The 19,935-nt window shown below is 38.2% G+C and overlaps 1 protein-coding gene across 9 annotated transcripts; it reads right to left on the bottom strand.

Annotated features, from left to right (window-relative positions):
* Positions 1-2,551: 2,551 nt before the first annotated feature.
* LOC130914343 (serine/threonine-protein kinase ULK4-like) lies at positions 2,552-19,935 on the bottom strand. Of its 9 annotated transcripts, none has more exons than XM_057833432.1 (9): positions 19,594-19,935; positions 12,207-12,321; positions 10,165-10,241; positions 9,065-9,164; positions 8,478-8,882; positions 8,104-8,205; positions 7,915-7,998; positions 7,709-7,796; positions 2,552-7,611 (listed from the first exon to the last, which is right to left on the bottom strand). In XM_057833432.1, the coding sequence occupies exons 1-9, from the start codon at positions 19,597-19,599 to the stop codon at positions 7,554-7,556; spliced, it is 1,035 nt and encodes a 344-aa protein (XP_057689415.1). In that variant the 5' UTR covers positions 19,600-19,935; the 3' UTR covers positions 2,552-7,553. The 9 variants fall into 9 exon arrangements, with proteins under 9 accessions (XP_057689415.1, XP_057689414.1, XP_057689413.1 ...); XM_057833431.1 differs by having other exon boundaries at positions 10,165-10,317; positions 19,594-19,933; XM_057833430.1 differs by lacking the exon at positions 19,594-19,935 and adding an exon at positions 17,880-17,989 and having other exon boundaries at positions 10,165-10,317.

The following is a 19,935-nucleotide window of genomic DNA, read 5'->3' on the forward strand; positions in this document are numbered from 1 at the left end:
TTTGTCACTGCATTTGAGGGCTACATAGTTTAGATTTCCCTTCTGTCTCCCTTTATAGACAAGAGATGTTGACCCTCCACCCAGCTCATCATACAAGATAAAGTTCTCCATCTGCTCTGAGAGGAAACGATAGAAAGTACTTAAGTTATAGACTTGAAAATGCATATAAAATCAAGGGCGTAGGTTTGCATAGGGACGGTAGGGACATAACACAACCAACTTTTCAGGATGCTTAAATTGTCCCCACCAATTTTTACGCAACCTTATTTGCATTATATAATGACTTAAATTATATAGGTAATTTAAATTGTCTTCCCATGTTGTTAGGATAGAATTAACCCTACCATTATTAAGTGAATTACAGTACTTTTCAATATGTTCAGACTTACATTGACCCCTCTTCACTTGCTGAATGTGCTAGTCCACCCCACCCCCCAAACGCAAAATTTGATTGGCTGATGACTTGACCCCCCCTAAATTCACACACGTGCTCACAGCGGGTGTTCTGTCAAATTTTTCACCCTGATACTATTTTGCTCCCGAAGTTTTGTGGCGGTGAATAAGCACTCTTTTACATTCAGTTGGACTCTCAAAGGCATCCAAAGGTGCTAAAAAAACAAGAGATTATTAGATTATTTTTTTGGGCAGCGATGCCGAGTAGCTGTGACAGCTGTAGTAGTAGCAAGTAGCTCTACCGATTTCACCAATGAGATGTCGCAAAAATAATCACATGACTTCATTATACCAATCAGACGCAAGCTTGCTGTTCTAGCTTCACGCCAGCCTGCGCCATCATGTGGTGTCTTTAGCACCGTAAAAAAATGAAGTATTTGATATTGAGCGCTACTCTCAACATGACTCGAAAGTGCGGATTTCAACCTCTATCCCAGTTTTTTTTTTTTGCACTGATTGACCAAGGCAAATCGGATATATGCTCCTTTTAATTTCTAAATAGTAATTATGAAGGAACACTTCACTATTCAAACTAGGAACTATTTTCTCCACCAGACGGCACTCATGCTCTTTGGATGAATAATGCCTCATTTATGTTTTTTTTTTCTCTCATTGGAATTCAATTCAATTTTTTTTTTTTTTTTTTTGTATTTCTTTGGCTTAATATGGTTATGTAATGTGTTATTGTCCAGTATCATTATAACAACGGTTCATATACCATTGTTTAAAAAAACAAAAACAAAAAATTCAAACAAAAATTAGCAGTTACTCAAAATGTTACTCTTACTTGATTATTCTTTTCACTCTATACCTTTTTACTTGTACTTGAGGACATTTTTTGGGTGACTACTTTTACCCTTACTTGAGGAAAATTATTTTTGAAGTAACGCTAATCTTACTTGAGTAAAACTCTACCGGCTCTGCGTTTAAATATTGCAATTTAAATTTGCTTATAAAATCCAGACGCTTATTCTGGAAGTTTTCAAAATGTTTTTTTAGTAGTTTTTGAAAACAAAGGTTTGAATCGAACGGTGTACCACCTAAACCAATACATATGCACTGCAAACCCCCCACCTTCTTAAAACTGAGGGGGAAAAAAAACAAACTTAAAATTCCCTTGTTTTAAGTGTAAATCTACTAGAAATAAGTAAAACTATCTGCTAGTGCTTCAGGTGAATTTTACTCACTTAGGTTTCTTGAAATAAGAAAAATACCGAGCGGAAAATAAGATAAACATAATTATTTAAAGCAAAACGTTTGCATATTTAATATAAAAAAAAATTTTTTTTTTAATTTTTAAACTTGTTTGTCAGAAATGTTCTTAATTCAAGAATATATATCGTTCAAAACATTATTTGAAAGTTTTTTGGGTTTTTTTTTTTTTTCTTGATTTAGGTGAAAAATGGCCAACTTGTAGTTGTATGGCCTTAATAAGAACAAATACTGTAGTAATATTTACCTAAAGTAAGTGGAAAAATCGAACACATTAATCTGTTAACCAGCCTTTAACACTCAGAACCAGATGGAGAAAATTATTCGACTAGATTTAAGAAAAATTATCAGATTAAGAAGTTATAAATTTGCAGTGAATAAATTAAATAAATCTGTATTGATTTATTTTGCAATAATAATTTAGCCAATCAATTAATTTGGTTCACATTGGTTAAGAAGTGTAGCCCTGACCGCTACACTTATTAATACACTTATTAATGTCCCGTCTCAAGAAAAAGTGTACATGTCATGGAGGTTATGCTGTTATATCGTCCTTACCAAACCTACGCCCTTGTATAAAATACAGGTATTGTCAGACAGATAAAGCGGACGTACTGTATCATTGCGCTAAAACGTAAAACACACGAATGAAAGGTGAGTAAAATATAATTCAGAGCTGAAATGTCAAACGGATTTAGAGATACTGCTCATACGCTAGCACTAATGTATTTCAAACGCGGATATTTGCGAACCTACCTGACAAATTCTGGCGCTCCTGCCTTCGTTCTCCCAACCGGAAGTTGGGAAGGCGGGTTACTCAACCCCATCCGAGGGGCGCAAATGAAACCTCTCATTCGCATCAAACCGCATCTGTTACATTAAATGTATGGTTACATGCATATAATAATCTTTCCTTTAAAACGCACACAGCGTATCTAAAACTGGAACTGTTTTAATATTTAAAGATTCCATTGCGTGGGGCAACCGTGTGACATGGTTTATTCCATCGTTGCTAAGTTACACAAAAACAAAATAAAAAAGTTTAGTGGACAAGCAAATTGACCAGCACACCCACTTCACCGACTGCCAGTCCGATCAAAGAGTATAAAAAATAGCTCAATTCAGCTGTATATTAAAGAGAATGTGCAATTCTGCAGAAGAACCTAAAAGGGACCAGTTAAAATGGCTTTAAAAAATACATTCTATGCACTTTCAGCCTCAGCGCAGATTGTCGTGCAACAAACGTGGTAAATGGCATCCGGGGTTATGAAAAACAATGTCAAAAGTTTTTTTTTTTTTTTTTTTTTTTTTTTTAAAGTTAAGGGCACCTTTAAAATAATGAGCGAGTGGAAGACAAAAACCCAATTGTTTCCTCACACAGTGTGGTATATTCCATTTCATTCCACTCCAAAATTTCAACCTCAATGCATTAATAGTTCAAAAGGAACCAGAATAACAAATCCATACTTTACTACTTATTGATAAGCTTCAGTTTTAAGGACATGTGTAACCTGAATAAGTGAACCTTATCATAGCTTTGTTTCATCTTGTGAGACAGAGACTAAAGTGAGAACCTGAAGCTTAGTGCTGTGATAGCTTTTTCCACTTTATTGTTGACATACAAACATGCCAGTAAACCTAACCAACCTGCTGCCACCATCAGCATGTCTGTTAAGATGGCATAGAGTATAAGTGATATTGATGCCAAGAACTAGAGCCCTCTGTAATGGGTCACTGAAGATGAGAATCATGAGGTACAGATTATGAACCCCTCCAGTATTAAAGAGCAAGCCACACCACATGCAATTTTTCAAAATGACATACTGCTTCACCTGCGCATCAATAGCAGTAAACTGCATATTGCAGCGGTTGCTCTGCTATTGGCATATGATTCAAGAATGAAGCAATATTCAGTTTTTGTTTTAAGTTTTTAATGTACACCACTTTCCGGATACTGTGAACACATTGATCACATATACAGTGAGGAAAATAAGTATTTCAACACGCTGCGATTTTGCAAGTTCTCCCACTTAGAAACAATGAGCGGGTTTGAAATTTTCATGGTAGGTGCTTGTCCACTGTGAGAGACAATCTAAAAAAAAAAAAATCCTGAAATCACAGTGTATTATTTTTTAACAATTTATTTGTACTATACTGCTGTAAATAAGGCTTTTAACACCCGAGAAAATCAATCTTAATATTTGATACAGTAATTTGATTTTTGATCACAATTAAAGAGTTCAAATGTTTCCTGTAACTTTTCAATAAGTTCGCACAGACTGGAGCAGGGATTTTTCACCACTGCTCCACACAGATCTTCTCTAGATCAGTCAGGTTCCTGGGCTGTCACTGAGAAACACTGAGTTTGAGCTTTCTCCAAAGGTTTTCTATTGGGTTTAGGTCTTGATATGCTTTTTACAAAGCCACTAATTGGTTATTCTGGCTGTCTGCTTCGGGCCATTGTCATGTTAGAAGAGCCAGTCACGACCCATTTTCAATGCTCTAACTGAGGGAAGGAGGTTATTCCACAAAATCTCACAATATATGGCCCTGGTCATCATCTCCTTAATACAGTGCAGTCATCTAGTCCCATTTGCAGAAAAACACCCCCAAAGCAACACCTCCATGCTTCACAGTAGGGATGGTGTTCTTAGGATGGTACTCGTCATTCTTCTTCCTCCAAACACTATGAGTTGAATTGAGACCAAAAAGTTCCATTTTGATGTCATATGACCACATGGCTTTCTCCCATGACTCCTCTGGATCATCCAAATGGTCATTGGCAAACTTGAAACAGGCCTGGAAATGTGCTGGTTTAAGCAGGGGAACCTTCCGTGCCATGCATAATTTTAAACCATGACGTGATAGTGTTTTAGCAACAGTAATCTTGGAAATGGTGGTCCCAGCTCCTTTCAGCTCATTGACCAGCTCCCCCTGTGTAGTTTTTGGCTGACTCCTCACCATTCTTAAGATCATTGAGGCCCTACGAGGTCAATCTTGCATGGAGCCCCAGTCCGAGAGAGATTGACAGTCATGTTTAGCTCCTTCTATTTTCTAATAATTGCTCCAACAGTGGATGTCATAACACCAAGCTGCTTGGCAATTGTCCCGTAACCCTGTCCAGCCTTGTCGAGGTCTACAATTCTGTCTTGTGTCTTTGGAAAGCTTTTTGGTCTTGGCCATGTTAGAAATCAGAGTCATCCTGATTGTATGGACTGCACAGGTGTTTATATGCAGCTAACCGCCTCAAACAGATGAAAAAGTCAGATTCAAAAAGTCCACCTCGACTCCACTTATTCATTGGACATTTTAAAGGCGATCGACAGGTATTTGAGGCTCCCAATTCCAGCCAATAGACAGGTGTTTAAATACTTATTTGCAGCAGTGTAGTACAAATAAATTGGTTAAAAAAAATACACTCTGATTTTTAGGTTTATTTTCTTTAGATTTGTCTCCTACAGTGGATAAGCACCTACCATGAACATTTCAAACCCACCCATCATTTCTATGTGGGAGAACTAGCAAAATTACAGGGTGTTCAAATACTTATTTTCCTCACTGTATGTTACCAAAACATTTTTGTACTTAAAGAGGGAAAAAGTCAAAGTCGAAGGAAATAAACAGTCACCTTTGCGAATAAATTATGGAATCAATCATTCATTCATTCATTCATTCATTTGAATCACTTATACATGGTGAGAAAAATACAAAGTGTAAACGATACATGCTTATGTCCTCCCTCTTATCATATATTTGAGGAGGGAGAGTTTAAATGTTTACAGAAAGGTGTTCAGACACTTTGTGAACAAGCCTGAAGATAGTAACAGAACAGCAATGAATGAATATCTTTAGTTATACTTATTTATATGAAGATGAATAAACTAGTGATGCACGATAATGCATTTTTCAACCGATACCGATAACCGATAATTTCCTCCTCATTCCAACCGATAACCGATAATGTCAAGCCGATAATTCTATTAAAAGATTTATGTAAAATTTTAAAGTATACACAAAAGAAAATATTACTGTGCAAAAATATAATTTATTGCTCTTTTTTTCAACACAATGTATGAACAAGTCGTCAATTCAAACATCTAAATAATGACAGATTGTCTGACATTGTGTAATGGTAAACCTTTGGCAACAATTACTTACAGAGTAAATACCTAAGTTGCACAAAAATGCGTTTAAAAGTAAGCCATTCCTAACATATATAACATTAATCCGCTGCAAAACACACCTCCTTAAAACTAGTCAGTTTTAAGTGTAAATCTATTGGCAATAAGTGAAATTATCTGCCATCCCTTCAAGTGTATTTCTCTCAGATTTCTTGGAAGAAAAATAGCTAGCTGAAAATAATCTTAACAGCCTTGTTTTAAGCAATACATTATTATACTTAATCCTAAAAAAAAACAAAAACTTGAAGAAGGAAAGATTTTGAATAATACTTGTGGCTACAGAATATTGATTTAAGAATTTGATTATCTACTGTGACTGTAATTGAGCAAAGAAATAAGTTAAATAATTTGAAAAGTGATTGCTAATGTTATATGCTTTGTTGCACACTGTGAAAATGATTACCTCAAAAGAGCGAGATGTCATGTACCCATTTTGCAGCGCTTTGTTTACATTTGCGGCTTTCACGACATTTGCGTTACAGCAGCTAAACTGCTACACAGCAGTACTATTTGGACGGAGTTTGCGCTCGCATCCGTGTGCGTGTTGTTTTGTGCCTGAGTTTTATTAAGCCGAAAATAAAGGCAGCGTTACAAAGTCATCTGACCGCTCGTCATTTCACATTCTGAATGCATTATTGACTGGCTGACTTCGTTTTCTCCATGTTTAAATTATCTTATAACCACTGTGCCGTCATGATAAGCTTGCTTACCGGACATCACTTTTTCATGAAGAATGGTGGTCGTATAAACTGCATTATTTCTTTTATCCAGGGCTTTGGTTCTCGTGTCATTAAGGTTAAAAAAAAAACCTGTGTCTCGTCTCGGCGGCAGCTACATTCGTACCGGATAATCCGTCCGCCCGCCTCGGCCGGTTCGCCGCGGCGTATTCGGGTCCTGGCTCTGCTCGCACGCCGTGGGAGAACGCTCGAGAAACCGGGGTGTTCGCCGGAGGTCCAGAGGCCGGGGAACCGGGCTCGGCCCGCCCCGCCTATGGCGAGGCGGCGGCGGCCTGCCGGACTGGCCAAAGCGGCGGGCTCCGTCGGAATTTACCACCCGCCTTGGGCTGCATTCCCAAACAGCCCGACTCTGTATCGTCACAAGCCCTGTAGTTTAGCTTAGTGTTTACAATAGCTTTAGCATTCCTGCTAGCAGCAGCCTCGTATCCTCGTATATGTTCCAAAATTCTTTGTGATGCAGTTTTAAATGGCTGCTGGGTTAGTGGTTTTGAATGAGGACGCGTTCTTTCTGCCTCGTGGAACTTGTACGGTACATGTTTCGCAGATGGCGAGAGCGTCGTTTTTTTAGTAACAGCCGCCATAATATTCAACTACTTCTTGTCTTGTAACTCCGCCTCCTCAACCCCTCCTCCCTCAGGGGCTTCAGAGAGGGGAGGGGTTGAGGAGGCGGCGTGCTGAATTCTTCGGTTGAGCATATTTGGAGGCAAAATCAAGTATATAATTATCGGATTGCATTATGAATTTTTTTATTATCTGTGTGACGTCATAATTGCCATTATCGGCCGATAATTATCGGTGACCGATATTATCGTGTATCTTTAGAATAAACCAAGCGCAATGAACAAATATTTGTAAATATTTGTGAGCAAATGGGAATATTCCTCCATTCTCTGACAGTAGATTTTGTAGGTTTGTTGGCAGTATTTATTCATTAGAAAAAGTGGGTCCTCTTCTAGATCATCATCTGCTACTAATTCTTCTCTTTCGGTGTCCAGAAGCTGTGTTTGAGTAATTCTGGCATCGTCATTCTTCAAAGCAAAAACAAGACATTTAAATCATTTATTGTTGAAATCAAGTCAACATAAAATTATGTTATGCATTCAAGTCATAGTCGTATGTTTCAACCTCTCATCAGGATTTTTGCTGAGTAAACATTCCAGAAGACATTGGAAATCCTGACTTGGAAGAGTTCCTTGGCACACTGTATCAAAGGCTGTATGGGTCAGCATCGATGAGAACAATAATGATTAAAAATAAAACAACAACAAAACTAATTACTATAGTATTAGCCCTTGACATGTGAACTACAATGTCTGTGTTCATGTTTAAACCTTTCTGTGTCAGAGATGGTGGTTCTTGACACAAAATCATTTCCTTTAGTTCACTGTAGCAACTAGAGGAGAATGGTGGTCTACCTAGACAACCCAATATAAAACATACTGTATGTTCATACCAGCAATGTATTGTACTATGAAAATACACGTAATAATACATTGAAAAGTGGCAAGTAGATAATGTACCGGTGTACATGTAGTAGAGTACACAACCAAGAGCCCAAAGATCAGAGTTCACTGTATTGTCTGATCCCCGGAGAACCTCTGGAGCCATATAAGTTGGTGAGCCTGGTGACAAGAAGTGGTAATCATGGCCAAACAGTTCACCAATAAAAATTCAGTGGTACTGTAAACACACACTTTCACCAAGCAAAGGAAAACAAACTAAAAATTAATCCTTATAACCAGGGATGGGATCCACCCACAGCAGGATTTATATGTCAGTCATCCACTACTGTATACTTTCAGCACACAAGGTAGACATATGAACAACTTCTTCATCTGTGACATTTTAGTCAGTGATATGTAATTCATTTAGATAGGGAAGATCGAAAACTAACCTTGAAATCTTTTCCTGATGTTAATCCCCTGATGTCTTGGGTCGTACTTTCTTTTTCCTGTGTCTTCACATGTTAAACACAACGTGTTGAAATAATCAAGGGTATCTTCCACTTTCTTGGAATAACAGAAATTGTTCAATTTTAACAAGCCGCTGCTATCCACCAGGATCTGTGGTATGAGAGATAATTGAAAAATAAATAATAACGATAAACAAAAAAATATGAATATACTTGGTGCTTGATACATATGGTGACATGTACAAACATTTTCTGGTGTCAAATCAGAGAAAATAATTTGTAACTTATGGATATGTTCGAGTCCTTTGACCAAGTCCCATCCAAATTTCCTCACAACATCCTCTGGCAGACATTCATCACGAATAATAATAGACTCCAAACTACCACCTAACATGTTCAAGACAAGGTTGAAAGTACATGTAAGAGTCAGAAATTTGAGGATTTTTTAAAGTGTTTACATATATGAGGAAACGGTGGTTAAATTGCCCAAGCATGATGACTGATACATTATAATCTATTCAGAACCATGAAAACTGTGTAAAACTTGTGTTTGGGTGTCCATAACTGACCTGTGCAGAGCTCCACTACTAACCACAGGTGTTTTCTGGTCTCGTACCACTCATAAAAGCGTACAATATTTGGATGATCGAGGTCTTTGCTTAGACGGATCTACAGTATAAGGGGAAAAAAGATATTGCAAAGTGCATACAAGACTTCAAAAGAACCTTTAATAGAGACCATACATTTCAGTTTGAGGTAACAAAGTAAACACTGTAAGTATACACTGCAAATAAAGTCTACACACTCCGGTTAGCATGTTTACGTTATTTTTTATAAACAAGTGAGAGCTGAGACCATTTTAGATAATTTCGAAACCTTTTTTTCAGCACCTTTATTGAGTAACGCTACTGAAAATACATTTTCAAAGCTAAATAGAAGCCACTGAAATAATGTGGTGAGTTCGATCATAGTCAACACACACAGAAGCATGGGCATTCAAGGATACCAAGCACTATAATTTTCTTCGGAGGAATATTTTAACAGGAGAGTTTGCATCTCAAACAAACAGACAAAAAACAAACAAACAAGCAAACAAACACATGGCACCAGAAAAATTCCACACAACAGTAATATTTTTGTTAAGAATATTCCCGTTTCGTATCATTGAACTATTTTGTGTGTAAAAACACAAAAAATGTTTCAGTTTAGTTGAAATATGTTTTGCCTCTATGTTGCTAAATATGCACTGATGTAGTGAAAGTTTAATTTACAGAGTGACACATTGAAAAAGTATCAGATTGTATGTCTGCTTATTGATCCATTATCTGCACCGCTATGTAGAGTCATATAGCAATGATTAAAAAAAAAACGTGTCCTGCCGAAGTCGATCTGTGACAGTGAGGACTGATGAAATAAGGGTCTTATGGGACAATAACGGCTCTCTCTCTTGATTAAAAAAAAAACGTGTCCTGCCGAAGTCGATCTGTGACAGTGAGGACTGATGAAATAAGGGTCTTATGGGACAATAACGGCTCTCTCTCTCTCTCTCTCTCTCTCTCTCTCTCTCTCTCTCTCTCTCTCTCTCTCTCTCTCTCTCTCTCTCTCTCTCTCTCTCTCTCTCTCTCTCTCTCTCTCTCTCTCTTTCGTATGCAAAGAAAAGTTATCCTACGTGGTTGATGATTTCGGGTCTCTTGGCTTTTTCACTGCGTTTGAGGGCTACGTAGTTCAGAGTGCCCATCCGCCTTCCTTTATAGACAATAGACAGACAATCACTTCCCAGCTCCTCATACAGGTTAATGTTCTCCATCTGCTTTGGAAAAAGCTGTAGCGAAAATCAGTTGTTGTTAGAATGAAAAGACTTGTTTAAAATGAATCAAGTAGGGGAAGCAATCAAATACAATTTAAATACAGCTGATTATACAGTACAACAAAAAAATTTACATATATGTTGCCGATTCTTTTGTCATTACATTCATGATCAAGTCAGTTGAAAATAAAGTAGTTGGGGACTTCCGGGCAGGCATGGAGTAGAGACGTGTTTGCCTCGCTCTCCCGCAAATACATCGAACTTTATTCCCCACCTGCCTGATGATTGCTAAAACTTAACTTTTGACTTGTGCCCTGCTGTTTTGTTGCTTGGAGTGGAACGATGCCGCCAAAGCAGACTAAATTGGTCGGAAAGCCCGACGCAGATACCACGCCGGTTAGCGAGTCGATGCTAGTAGCCATATTAGCCGAACACCGGTCGACTCTCTTAGAGGACTTAAAGTCTTCATTTGCCGAACTCAGTGAGAAGCTTGACGGGCTCCAACAAACTGTTAGTGATCACGACAACAGGTTGGTCTCCTTAGAGGAGAATGCGGAGTCCCTTCACCAACGATTGGAACGTGTTGAGACAACATGTGACGCACTTCGGCTCGATAACAAGCGGCTATCGGCTAAACTAAATGATATCGAGGGAAGAAATCGTCGCTGCAATGTTCGCCTTGTGGGTTTACCTGAAGGTATCGAAGGCCCGCAGCCGACGAAGTTCTTTTCCAAACTTTTGAAGGATCTGCTGGGGGGCGGAATTTTCCCAACAGCTCCGGAGTTGGATCGAGCCCATCGTAATCCAACCTCCAAACCAGCTAACGGGAAGCCAAGGCCCGTCCTGGTTTGTTTTCATCGCTACCAGAATAAGGAGCTGCTGGTCCGGGAGGCACGGAAGAGACGCTCGCTCGAGTACCAGGGGCACGCTTTCAGAGTGTATGAGGATTATACTCCGGAGGTGGTGAGCCAAAGGAAACCCTACGGCGCGGTGATGGCTGCGCTATATGAGAAGGGTCTTCGGCCCTCGCTGCTCTTCCCTGCTCGGCTTCGGATCGTTCAGGCTGACGGCACCCGCGTTTGGTTCGGGTCGGTTGATGAAGCGAATAATTACATCCAAAAGCTTGATGGTGCTGCACATTGACTCTATTCAGTTTTGTTCATGTATGTTAGTGACAGTTTTGGTTTATGACCATTGCTTATTGCTGCCAGTTTGCTAGCTACATGTTTAAATTGCACAACGTTGTTTTTGTTGTTTTGTTTTTCATTATTACCACGTGCTGTTGTTTTGTTTGTTTGTTTGTTTCTTTTTTCCCTTCTGAAGACACGTGGCATATCGATTCTGATTGTTGCTAGCGTTGGCATTTATTTATTCAGTTAATTATATGAAGGACCTGCTCATACTGAAGTAATAGTGATATTTTATTTATATTTTATTTTTTGGGCAGGTTGATGGACCTGCTAGTTTCGGTGCAAACTCGGGTTTGTTTTGTCCCCCCCATACTTGGGGTCTTTTGTTATAAAGTATAAAGTTTTCAATATGGGGTTTTCACAGTCATGGGGATCATTATGCTATTACTTTAGCGGGTGAGGGATTAGAGTTAAGCTCTATCTGGAAGTTTTAGAGTTAGTTAGGGAAGGTGTGCTGTTTACTCTGACAGCTAGTCTCGCCTTAGGGGTTCGAGGAGGGTTAAGGGGTTGGGGTTTCACTCACAGCAATATTGTCATTTGCTGTCACTTTGTCATTAATGCTGTCAAACTGTTACTATATTTTTTGGGTTTAATGCTGACTACTGTCTATATAACATTACACAGAGGAGCGTCATGAACAGCGACCATGATCTGGTAAGCTGGAACGTTAAAGGCCTTAACCACCCGGTTAAGAGAAAGAAAGTATTGGTCCACCTGAAACGAATGAGGACTGCAGTCGCCTTTCTTCAAGAAACCCATCTTCGAAGGTCAGATCATTCCCGTCTGAGAGGTGAGTGGGTGGGGCAGCTCTTCCATTCGACCTTTCAAGCTAAAGCAAGAGGGGCAGCCATATTGATAAATAAAAATATATTTTTTACTCCCACTGGAGTCATAGCGGACCCAAATGGCCGATACATTATAGTACAGGGTAGCCTTTATAATTTAAAGGTAATTTTAGCTAGTGTCTATGCTCCAAATCTGGATGACGCCCAGTTTTTCGTACGACTTATTCAATTGCTCCCTGATGTCAACTCCCATTTACTTATAATGGGTGGAGACTTTAACCTTTGTTTGGATCCTTTGCTCGATAGGTCGTCACATAAGCCTGGCAGGGTTGCATCCAAATCAGCTTCTTACCTTCAATCTTGTTTTTTAGAACTTGGCATTTCTGATATATGGCGTTTTTTACATCCAAAAGATAGGGAATATTCTTTTTTTTCACATGTACATCATACATACAGCAGAATAGACTATTTCTTTACAGATAATAGACTAATATCCAATGTTCGCTCCTGTGAATACCAAACTATAGTTATTTCAGATCATGCACCCCTTGTGCTGAAGTTGAATTTACCGGAAGCAGGTGCTACCAGCAGGAATTGGAGGTTTAACTCACTTTTACTAGCAGATGAGGTTTTTGTAAATTTTCTTTCTGATCAGATTACGCTGTTTTTAGATATCAATACCACCCCTGAGGTTTCTTTTTCAGTAATTTGGGAGGCACTCAAGGCCTATTTACGGGGCCAAACCATTTCTTATATGGCTGCCAAAAGGAGAAAAACCAATGCAAAACTTTTAGACTTGGACCGGAGAATAGCAGACCTTGATAATACTTATGCACAATCTCCATCTCCTGCTCTGTATAAAGAGCGACTTCGTCTCAAATCAGAATATGACTGTGTTTCGTCATACTTTGTGGAGAATCTGCTGAATAGGAGTAGAAGTAATTTTTATGAACATGGGGACAAAGTGGGCTCAATTTTGGCTAGGCAACTAAAGGGTGTTAAATCAAAATTCACTATCACCGGCATCACGTTGGATGGTAAAATTATTACGGATCAGCCGGGAATTAATACAGCTTTTAAGGATTATTATAGTGAATTATATACTTCAGAGGCTCCCAGGGACACAGAGGCCATGCTAAGTTTTTTTAAGGATTTGGAATCTCGACAGATATCTCCCGAAATAGTCTCAGAATTGGATAAGCCGGTGACTCAGCAAGAAGTTGGGAATGCCATAGCCGGGCTCCAAATTGGGAAAGCGCCTGGTTTAGATGGTTTCCCCAGTGGGTTTTATTTAAAATTTGCTCGGCAGTTGACTCCCATTCTGACGGCTGTGTATGGCGAGTCCCTTTCCTCAGGTTACCTTCCACCTACTTTAAATCAAGCTTGCATTACATTGTTAGCGAAAAAAGATAAAGATCCATTGGAACTTGGATCTTACAGGCCTATTTCTCTTTTAAATACAGACTACAAAATACTAGCTAAAGTACTTGCGCATCGCTTGGAGTCTGTTTTACCAAATATTATAACCCATGATCAGACGGGCTTTGTTCAACATAGACGTTCCTTTTTCAATATCCGTCGGTTATTTAACATAATTTACACTCCTAGCCAGTCTGCCTCTGAATGTGTTATAGCTATGGATGCCGAAAAGGCTTTTGACAGGGTGGAATGGAACTATATGTTCGAGACGTTAAAACAGTTTGGATTTGGGGCTACATTTATATCTTGGATTAGATTATTATATTCCAGACCTGTGGCTAAGGTTTTAACTAATAATGAGCTTTCAGAGCCATTTAATTTATATCGTGGGACACGTCAAGGTTGCCCTCTAAGCCCTCTGCTTTTTGTTTTGGCCATTGAACCTCTTGCAGTTGCTATTAGATCTAACCGATATATAACAGGAATAAATAGAGGAGGCATAGAACATAAAGTTTCATTATACGCTGACGACTTACTCCTTTACATATCTAACTCACAAAGTTCGATTCCACCTGCTCTTGACCTGCTACAACGATTCGGCAGATTCTCAGGTTACAAGCTCAATCTCCATAAGAGTGAATTGATGCCTTTAGATGTTCACAAATTTGAAATTGGTGATGTCAGCCTGCCTTTTAAAGTGAATACTAGTAGCTTTAATTACTTGGGAATATCGGTAACCAAGCAATATAAGGCACTCCGTGAGCATAATTTTGACAGGCTTTTGGTCAGGACTAAGACTGACCTGGCTAATTGGTCACTGCTGCATACCTCACTAGCAGCACGCGTTAATGCTGTCAAGATGACGGTATTGCCCAGATATTTATACTTGTTTCAATGTTTGCCTATTTTCATTCCTGTTTCATATTTTAAAAAATTGGATTCAATTATTTCTTCTTATATATGGAATAATAAACAGCCACGTTTACGTAAAGAATTCCTGCAAGGGGCTAAAAGCGACGGCGGTTTGGCTCTTCCTAATTTTCAGTTGTATTACTGGGCCGCAAATCTAAATTGTATGGCATATTGGTTATATTACCATCTTAAGGAGAATGGTCCCGCTTGGGTGCAGATGGAAGCTTGTGCATGTCTCCCAAATTCATTAGCCGCCTTGTGTGGTGCGCCACTGCCCTTGAAAGTTGGGGTATCAGGAAATAACCCAGTTTTATCTCACTCCCTTCGGATACTATCTCAATTTAGGAAAAAAAATGGTGTAGTTGGTACTTGTCTTTTTAGCCCAGTGGCATCGAATCATTTTTTGGTCCCCTCAACAGTCGATAAAGCCTTTCATTTGTGGTCCAGCCTGGGTCTTACACGTTTAAATGACCTTTTTGTGGATGATATTTTTGCCTCTTTCGCACAGCTAGTCCAAAGATTTAATATTCCTAACTCTCATCATTTTAGATATCTGCAACTTAGAAGCTTCGTTAAGAGTATTATATCGCTTTTCCCAAATAAACCTCCTACAACAGTTTTAGATGATGTTATGTCTTTAGATCCGACAGAGAAAGGGGGAATTAAGCGCATTTTTAATCTAATTTCTAATAAGGTAGCTCCGTCCTTATCCAGAATCAAAGACCTGTGGGCACGGGATCTTCAAACACCAATCGGAGAGGGACTGTGGTCTAAGGTTTTGGGTAGGGTACATAATTCATCTATGTGCGCTCGTCATGTTCTGATTCAATTTAAGGTAGTACACCGGGTACACTATTCTAAGGTAAGATTGTCCAGAATCTTTCCAGAAATCAGCCCTTTGTGTGATAGGTGCAAGCTGGCGGATGCAACACTGATCCATATGTTTTGGTTATGTCCCAGCTTAGAAATATTTTGGAAGGGTATTTTTGAAGCCCTCTCCCTCGTGTTAGGGGTCGGAATCACTCCTGATCCTATAATATCAATATTTGGAGTTTTACCGGAGGGTCTGTGGCTGCCTACTTGGGGGTGTAGGGTTATTGCTTTTACCACCCTTTTGGCGCGACGTTTAGTTCTTTTGAGGTGGAAGGAGGCTGCCCCACCCACAACTTCGCATTGGATAAGGGATGTGCTGATGAATCTTAGGCTCGAGAAAATCAGATATATTCTTCGCGGTTCTGAAAAGAAATTTTATAATACATGGGGACCTTTTCTTTCATTCTTTGACAACACCACTACACAAGTGCAGGAATGACATATGCACTGTTATATTGCTAATTTAGCCATGGGGGATGGGCAACGGTACGGTCGCTTTCCATGCTGCTCCTATTTGGTGGGACATTTGAATGTATTGCACTGTATTTTTATTCCGTAACCACTATGTATCGAAGTGATGGCACGGAAGAACTTTCTATGACTCTCTGGACATTTACGATTAGACATAGACTTCATGGTTGTTTGTGTTGGATAACTTAGAGTGAAACAATTTTTTTTTTTTTTTTTTTTTTTTTTTAAATTTATTTATTATTATTATTATTTTGTTTAGTTTGGGAGGGGTGTTCTGTATTTTTTTTTTAACACCAATAAAAAGAAATTTGAAAGAAAATAAAGTAGTTGTTTCTTTGACCTCATCTTGACCACGTCCTGTAAGATTTTTAATTAATGAAAATCTGAAATATAAATTATGCAAGCTAATAACCAGGAAACCAGTGGATGGAATTTGAACTTAAAATGACATAAGAATGATCTAACTACTCAATACAACATAAGGAACACGTTAAAATACAAATCAATTATACCTAGCAGCTAGAAAAGTCGCTGAAAATGTTAAAGCGAATTAAAAGTATAAAAACACCTACAGATATTTTGTTCTCATATTTGTGGTGTGTCGGGTGAAATCAAATTATGAGTATCTAAAAAGTACTATTATTTTAACTTCTCTGGACACTTACATGTTAGATATGTTATAATGTTGTCTGTGCAGTTGATAAATGTTTTAACACGTAAATACAAATATAAAAAATAATGAAATGAGAAAAAAACTATGTTAATAACCATTTACAAAATTTTATAGAGTTGCATTATGCCAAGATGAAAGCGAATTATTTTTGGCGTAAATCGGAGCACTCTGTATTCTATTGTTGTGGACGATGTGAACCCAGGGAGCGGGGGCAGGTTAAGTGACAGTTGCCTTTCATTTTGTGTGTGGTTGTTTTCTTAATTTCCTTGACAGTCGAGAAGTAAGGGCACTTTCACACTAGAGCAAGAGGACCAGGGTACTTTTGGAGACAACACTTGCAAATGATGTTGAAAAGGTTCAGTATTCACACTGCGCCAAACGAACTTTTTGAGCAGCATCACGTATACAAAAGGCACACTCATTGATTGGACAAATTTAGAAGAGGAAGTACCTCCCTCCTGGGATGGGAAGGGGCGTGGAGCGTCACAGCAGCTACACGTATTGTAGCATACGTGCACCCTGGTCCACTTGCATTCACAAGCGAAGCAGGGTGTGCTTAAAGTTGACCGAGACCCACAATTTATGAGCAGACCAGAGTTCGTTTGTTTGGTCCTAACTAGAGTTCGGATGTGCGTTCAGATAAAAATGAAGCGGACTATCTGAGAAAATGAACTCTGGTCTGTTTAAAAAGGACCAAACAGCGCTAGTGTGAAAGTGCCCTAAAACTGTGGTTGTATGCAACACAGTGTTCACTTTGATCAGGCCCCACTATCACTGACCTTCACTTGTGCAATTAAAAAAAGTTATTATGACTGTAATATTAGTTTTTTGTGTGTGTGTAAAACACGTTAAGACCATAAATTTAAAAATATTCAACAAAAATCACAAAGTTATTCTGCCTGTGATTCGTAGCCTTAAAATTTCTCTGGCCTAAATGTCGGCACTTATGCCTGTATACAAATTGAAAACAAATTAAGACCACACGGCTCGCTCCCTAACAATTTTATCAGCCCAGAAAAATGATAAACACAGCCGAGGACTGCGCATGTCCTTCTCTTTCCGCGAATAATGTATCGTATTAATCAGCTCTGAGACAAAAAAACAAAAAAATCGGCCTCAGAGTATTGATGCGTATACATCACCAGAACATAACCAACAAATTTCATTGTCATCTGTCCATGAAGAACAGCACAATATACCCATTTTAATTTGTGTCCTCTCAAAGAAGAACAAGAAAGAGAAACATTGTTCTACCTCAGAGCCGAGAACAGTCTTTTCTCATCTGAAGCTGTATCTGTATGAAAGTAATAGTATGGACAAATTTCTAATAGACAAATTTCTAATGGACAAATATCTATGGCTACTTCCCTGACTTTGATATGACATCACAATGGGGATGTTTATTGAAATCTGTTTTTCTCATGACTTTAAACTTGTACTCTATGAATTACACTTTGTCAAGATAAACGTGTTCCCTTTTCAGTCATTGTAAGACAATATAAAAGATGCAAATTGAGAGGTAAAGACAACTGTGTTTTGGATCTTGATTGATAGAAAGATTGAGAAGAATTGTTGTTTGATGTCTTTGTTGAAGGGTATTGTAATGATGATTTTTTTTTCTTTACCTTGTGAAGCTTTAGTATTATATTGTACTTTTTCACTTTTGCAAAGAGATAGCGTTTGCATGTTTTCACAAAAATAAAGGAAACGGTTTTGTTTATACTGTCTACATGTCATCAAAGCAAAGGTTTCTCAGATCATTACACAATAAATGGAACACTTCACTAGTGTTCAGCACTATTCACTCTCTTGGCTCTCTGTTTGAATTCCAAGCTGATTACTTCACGTCATTGGCACTAAAAGATTCAACTTCACTAATCAATCAGTTAGTCACATTTGTCAGTTAAATGGGCCCTTACTTTGTCTTAACCTTTTCAAGGAAAGCGGTCACTACAGTGGACAACCATAGTATACAAAGGTTGACATTTAAGAACTTTAGCATATTATAAGTTACTATTTTTGGTCATTTAAAACTTTTTTTAAACAGTTGTGAGTGAAACTTTTATGAGGCACATTATTATTTTTGGTCAATTAGAGACAGCGCCACTGAGGAAAGACAGGGGACAGAGCTGGCAGAGATAAAGATGCTGAGGTTCTCTTTTGGACTGACAAGGATGAATCGGATCAGGAATGAGCACATCAGAGGGACAGCACATGTTAGAGGATTTGGAGATAAAATCAGAAAGGTCAGACTGAAGGGAAAAGCTGAAAGGAAAGAAAGAAAAAAAAATCATAAAACATTAACAGTTATTATTGTATTATTTTTATTAATAATTTGGTATTTTTACATCATTGTTTAAAATCATAAATACATTTGTAAATAAATATGATTTATTTAAAAGCTAAATTAATGCAATTACAATGAATAAAACCTGACACACTGGTTACGGCCCAGAGAAAAACTTTCAAGATTATTATTTTTTTTCCATATTATTGAACGTATTGCATGCCATTGATGGTGATAGCCGTCAAATTCATTTAAACCGGTAAGACTGGCTATTAATGCTGATGTGAATGGTTAAAATTGGCACTGATGTCTGCACTATAATTAACCATAAAAAAATAATATAAAAAAACTCAGTAGTGATATACAGGTTTTTATCCCCCCAGCACTGGCTCAGTTTTCAGCCTTCTGGGATGCCCATGTTTTGGGGGTTGGGACTGGTTTATCAACACATGAGCCTGATTACGTCAAGACAGGGACAACTACAGAATATTCTCTTGACCACTGTTTACTGCATCCCTTGTGGTTTTTTTTTCCCAACAAATTTGGAACTTTTAAGCAAATCTGCCTAACATACTTTTCTGCTGGGTGTAGTAACATGCCGAAAAAATGGATCAACATCCAAAATTTCTGAATGGTAAGCCACCAAGAAAACCTTAGACCTGTATGGTGAATTTGACTCACTTGCATTTTGATGGATGGGGCTTCTACTTCGTCATCAGGAAAATTGTAACTGAAAATTCTGAAGGTTCTCTTTCACTGGTAGTGGTCCCAATTGTATTAGTAAAAAATAAGTTATCTTTACGGCTTATTAAAAAAAAAAAAAAAAAAAAAAAAAAAATCTTACCTCAAAAGTGTCAAAATGGTAAGGGTCCCATTCACAAAATGCAGGCACAGGAAAAGTACCCCAAAAATCTACTGAAGCAAAAGTATTGCTATTGCTTTGATGGAATTTTACTTTTGCAAATTCATAGGTGGAAAAATGTACTGAAGTAAAGGTAAAAAGTAGTTCATTTATTACAAAAA

This window comes from Corythoichthys intestinalis, chromosome 4, assembly GCF_030265065.1.
Source record: "Corythoichthys intestinalis isolate RoL2023-P3 chromosome 4, ASM3026506v1, whole genome shotgun sequence".
Lineage (NCBI taxonomy): Eukaryota > Metazoa > Chordata > Actinopteri > Syngnathiformes > Syngnathidae > Corythoichthys > Corythoichthys intestinalis.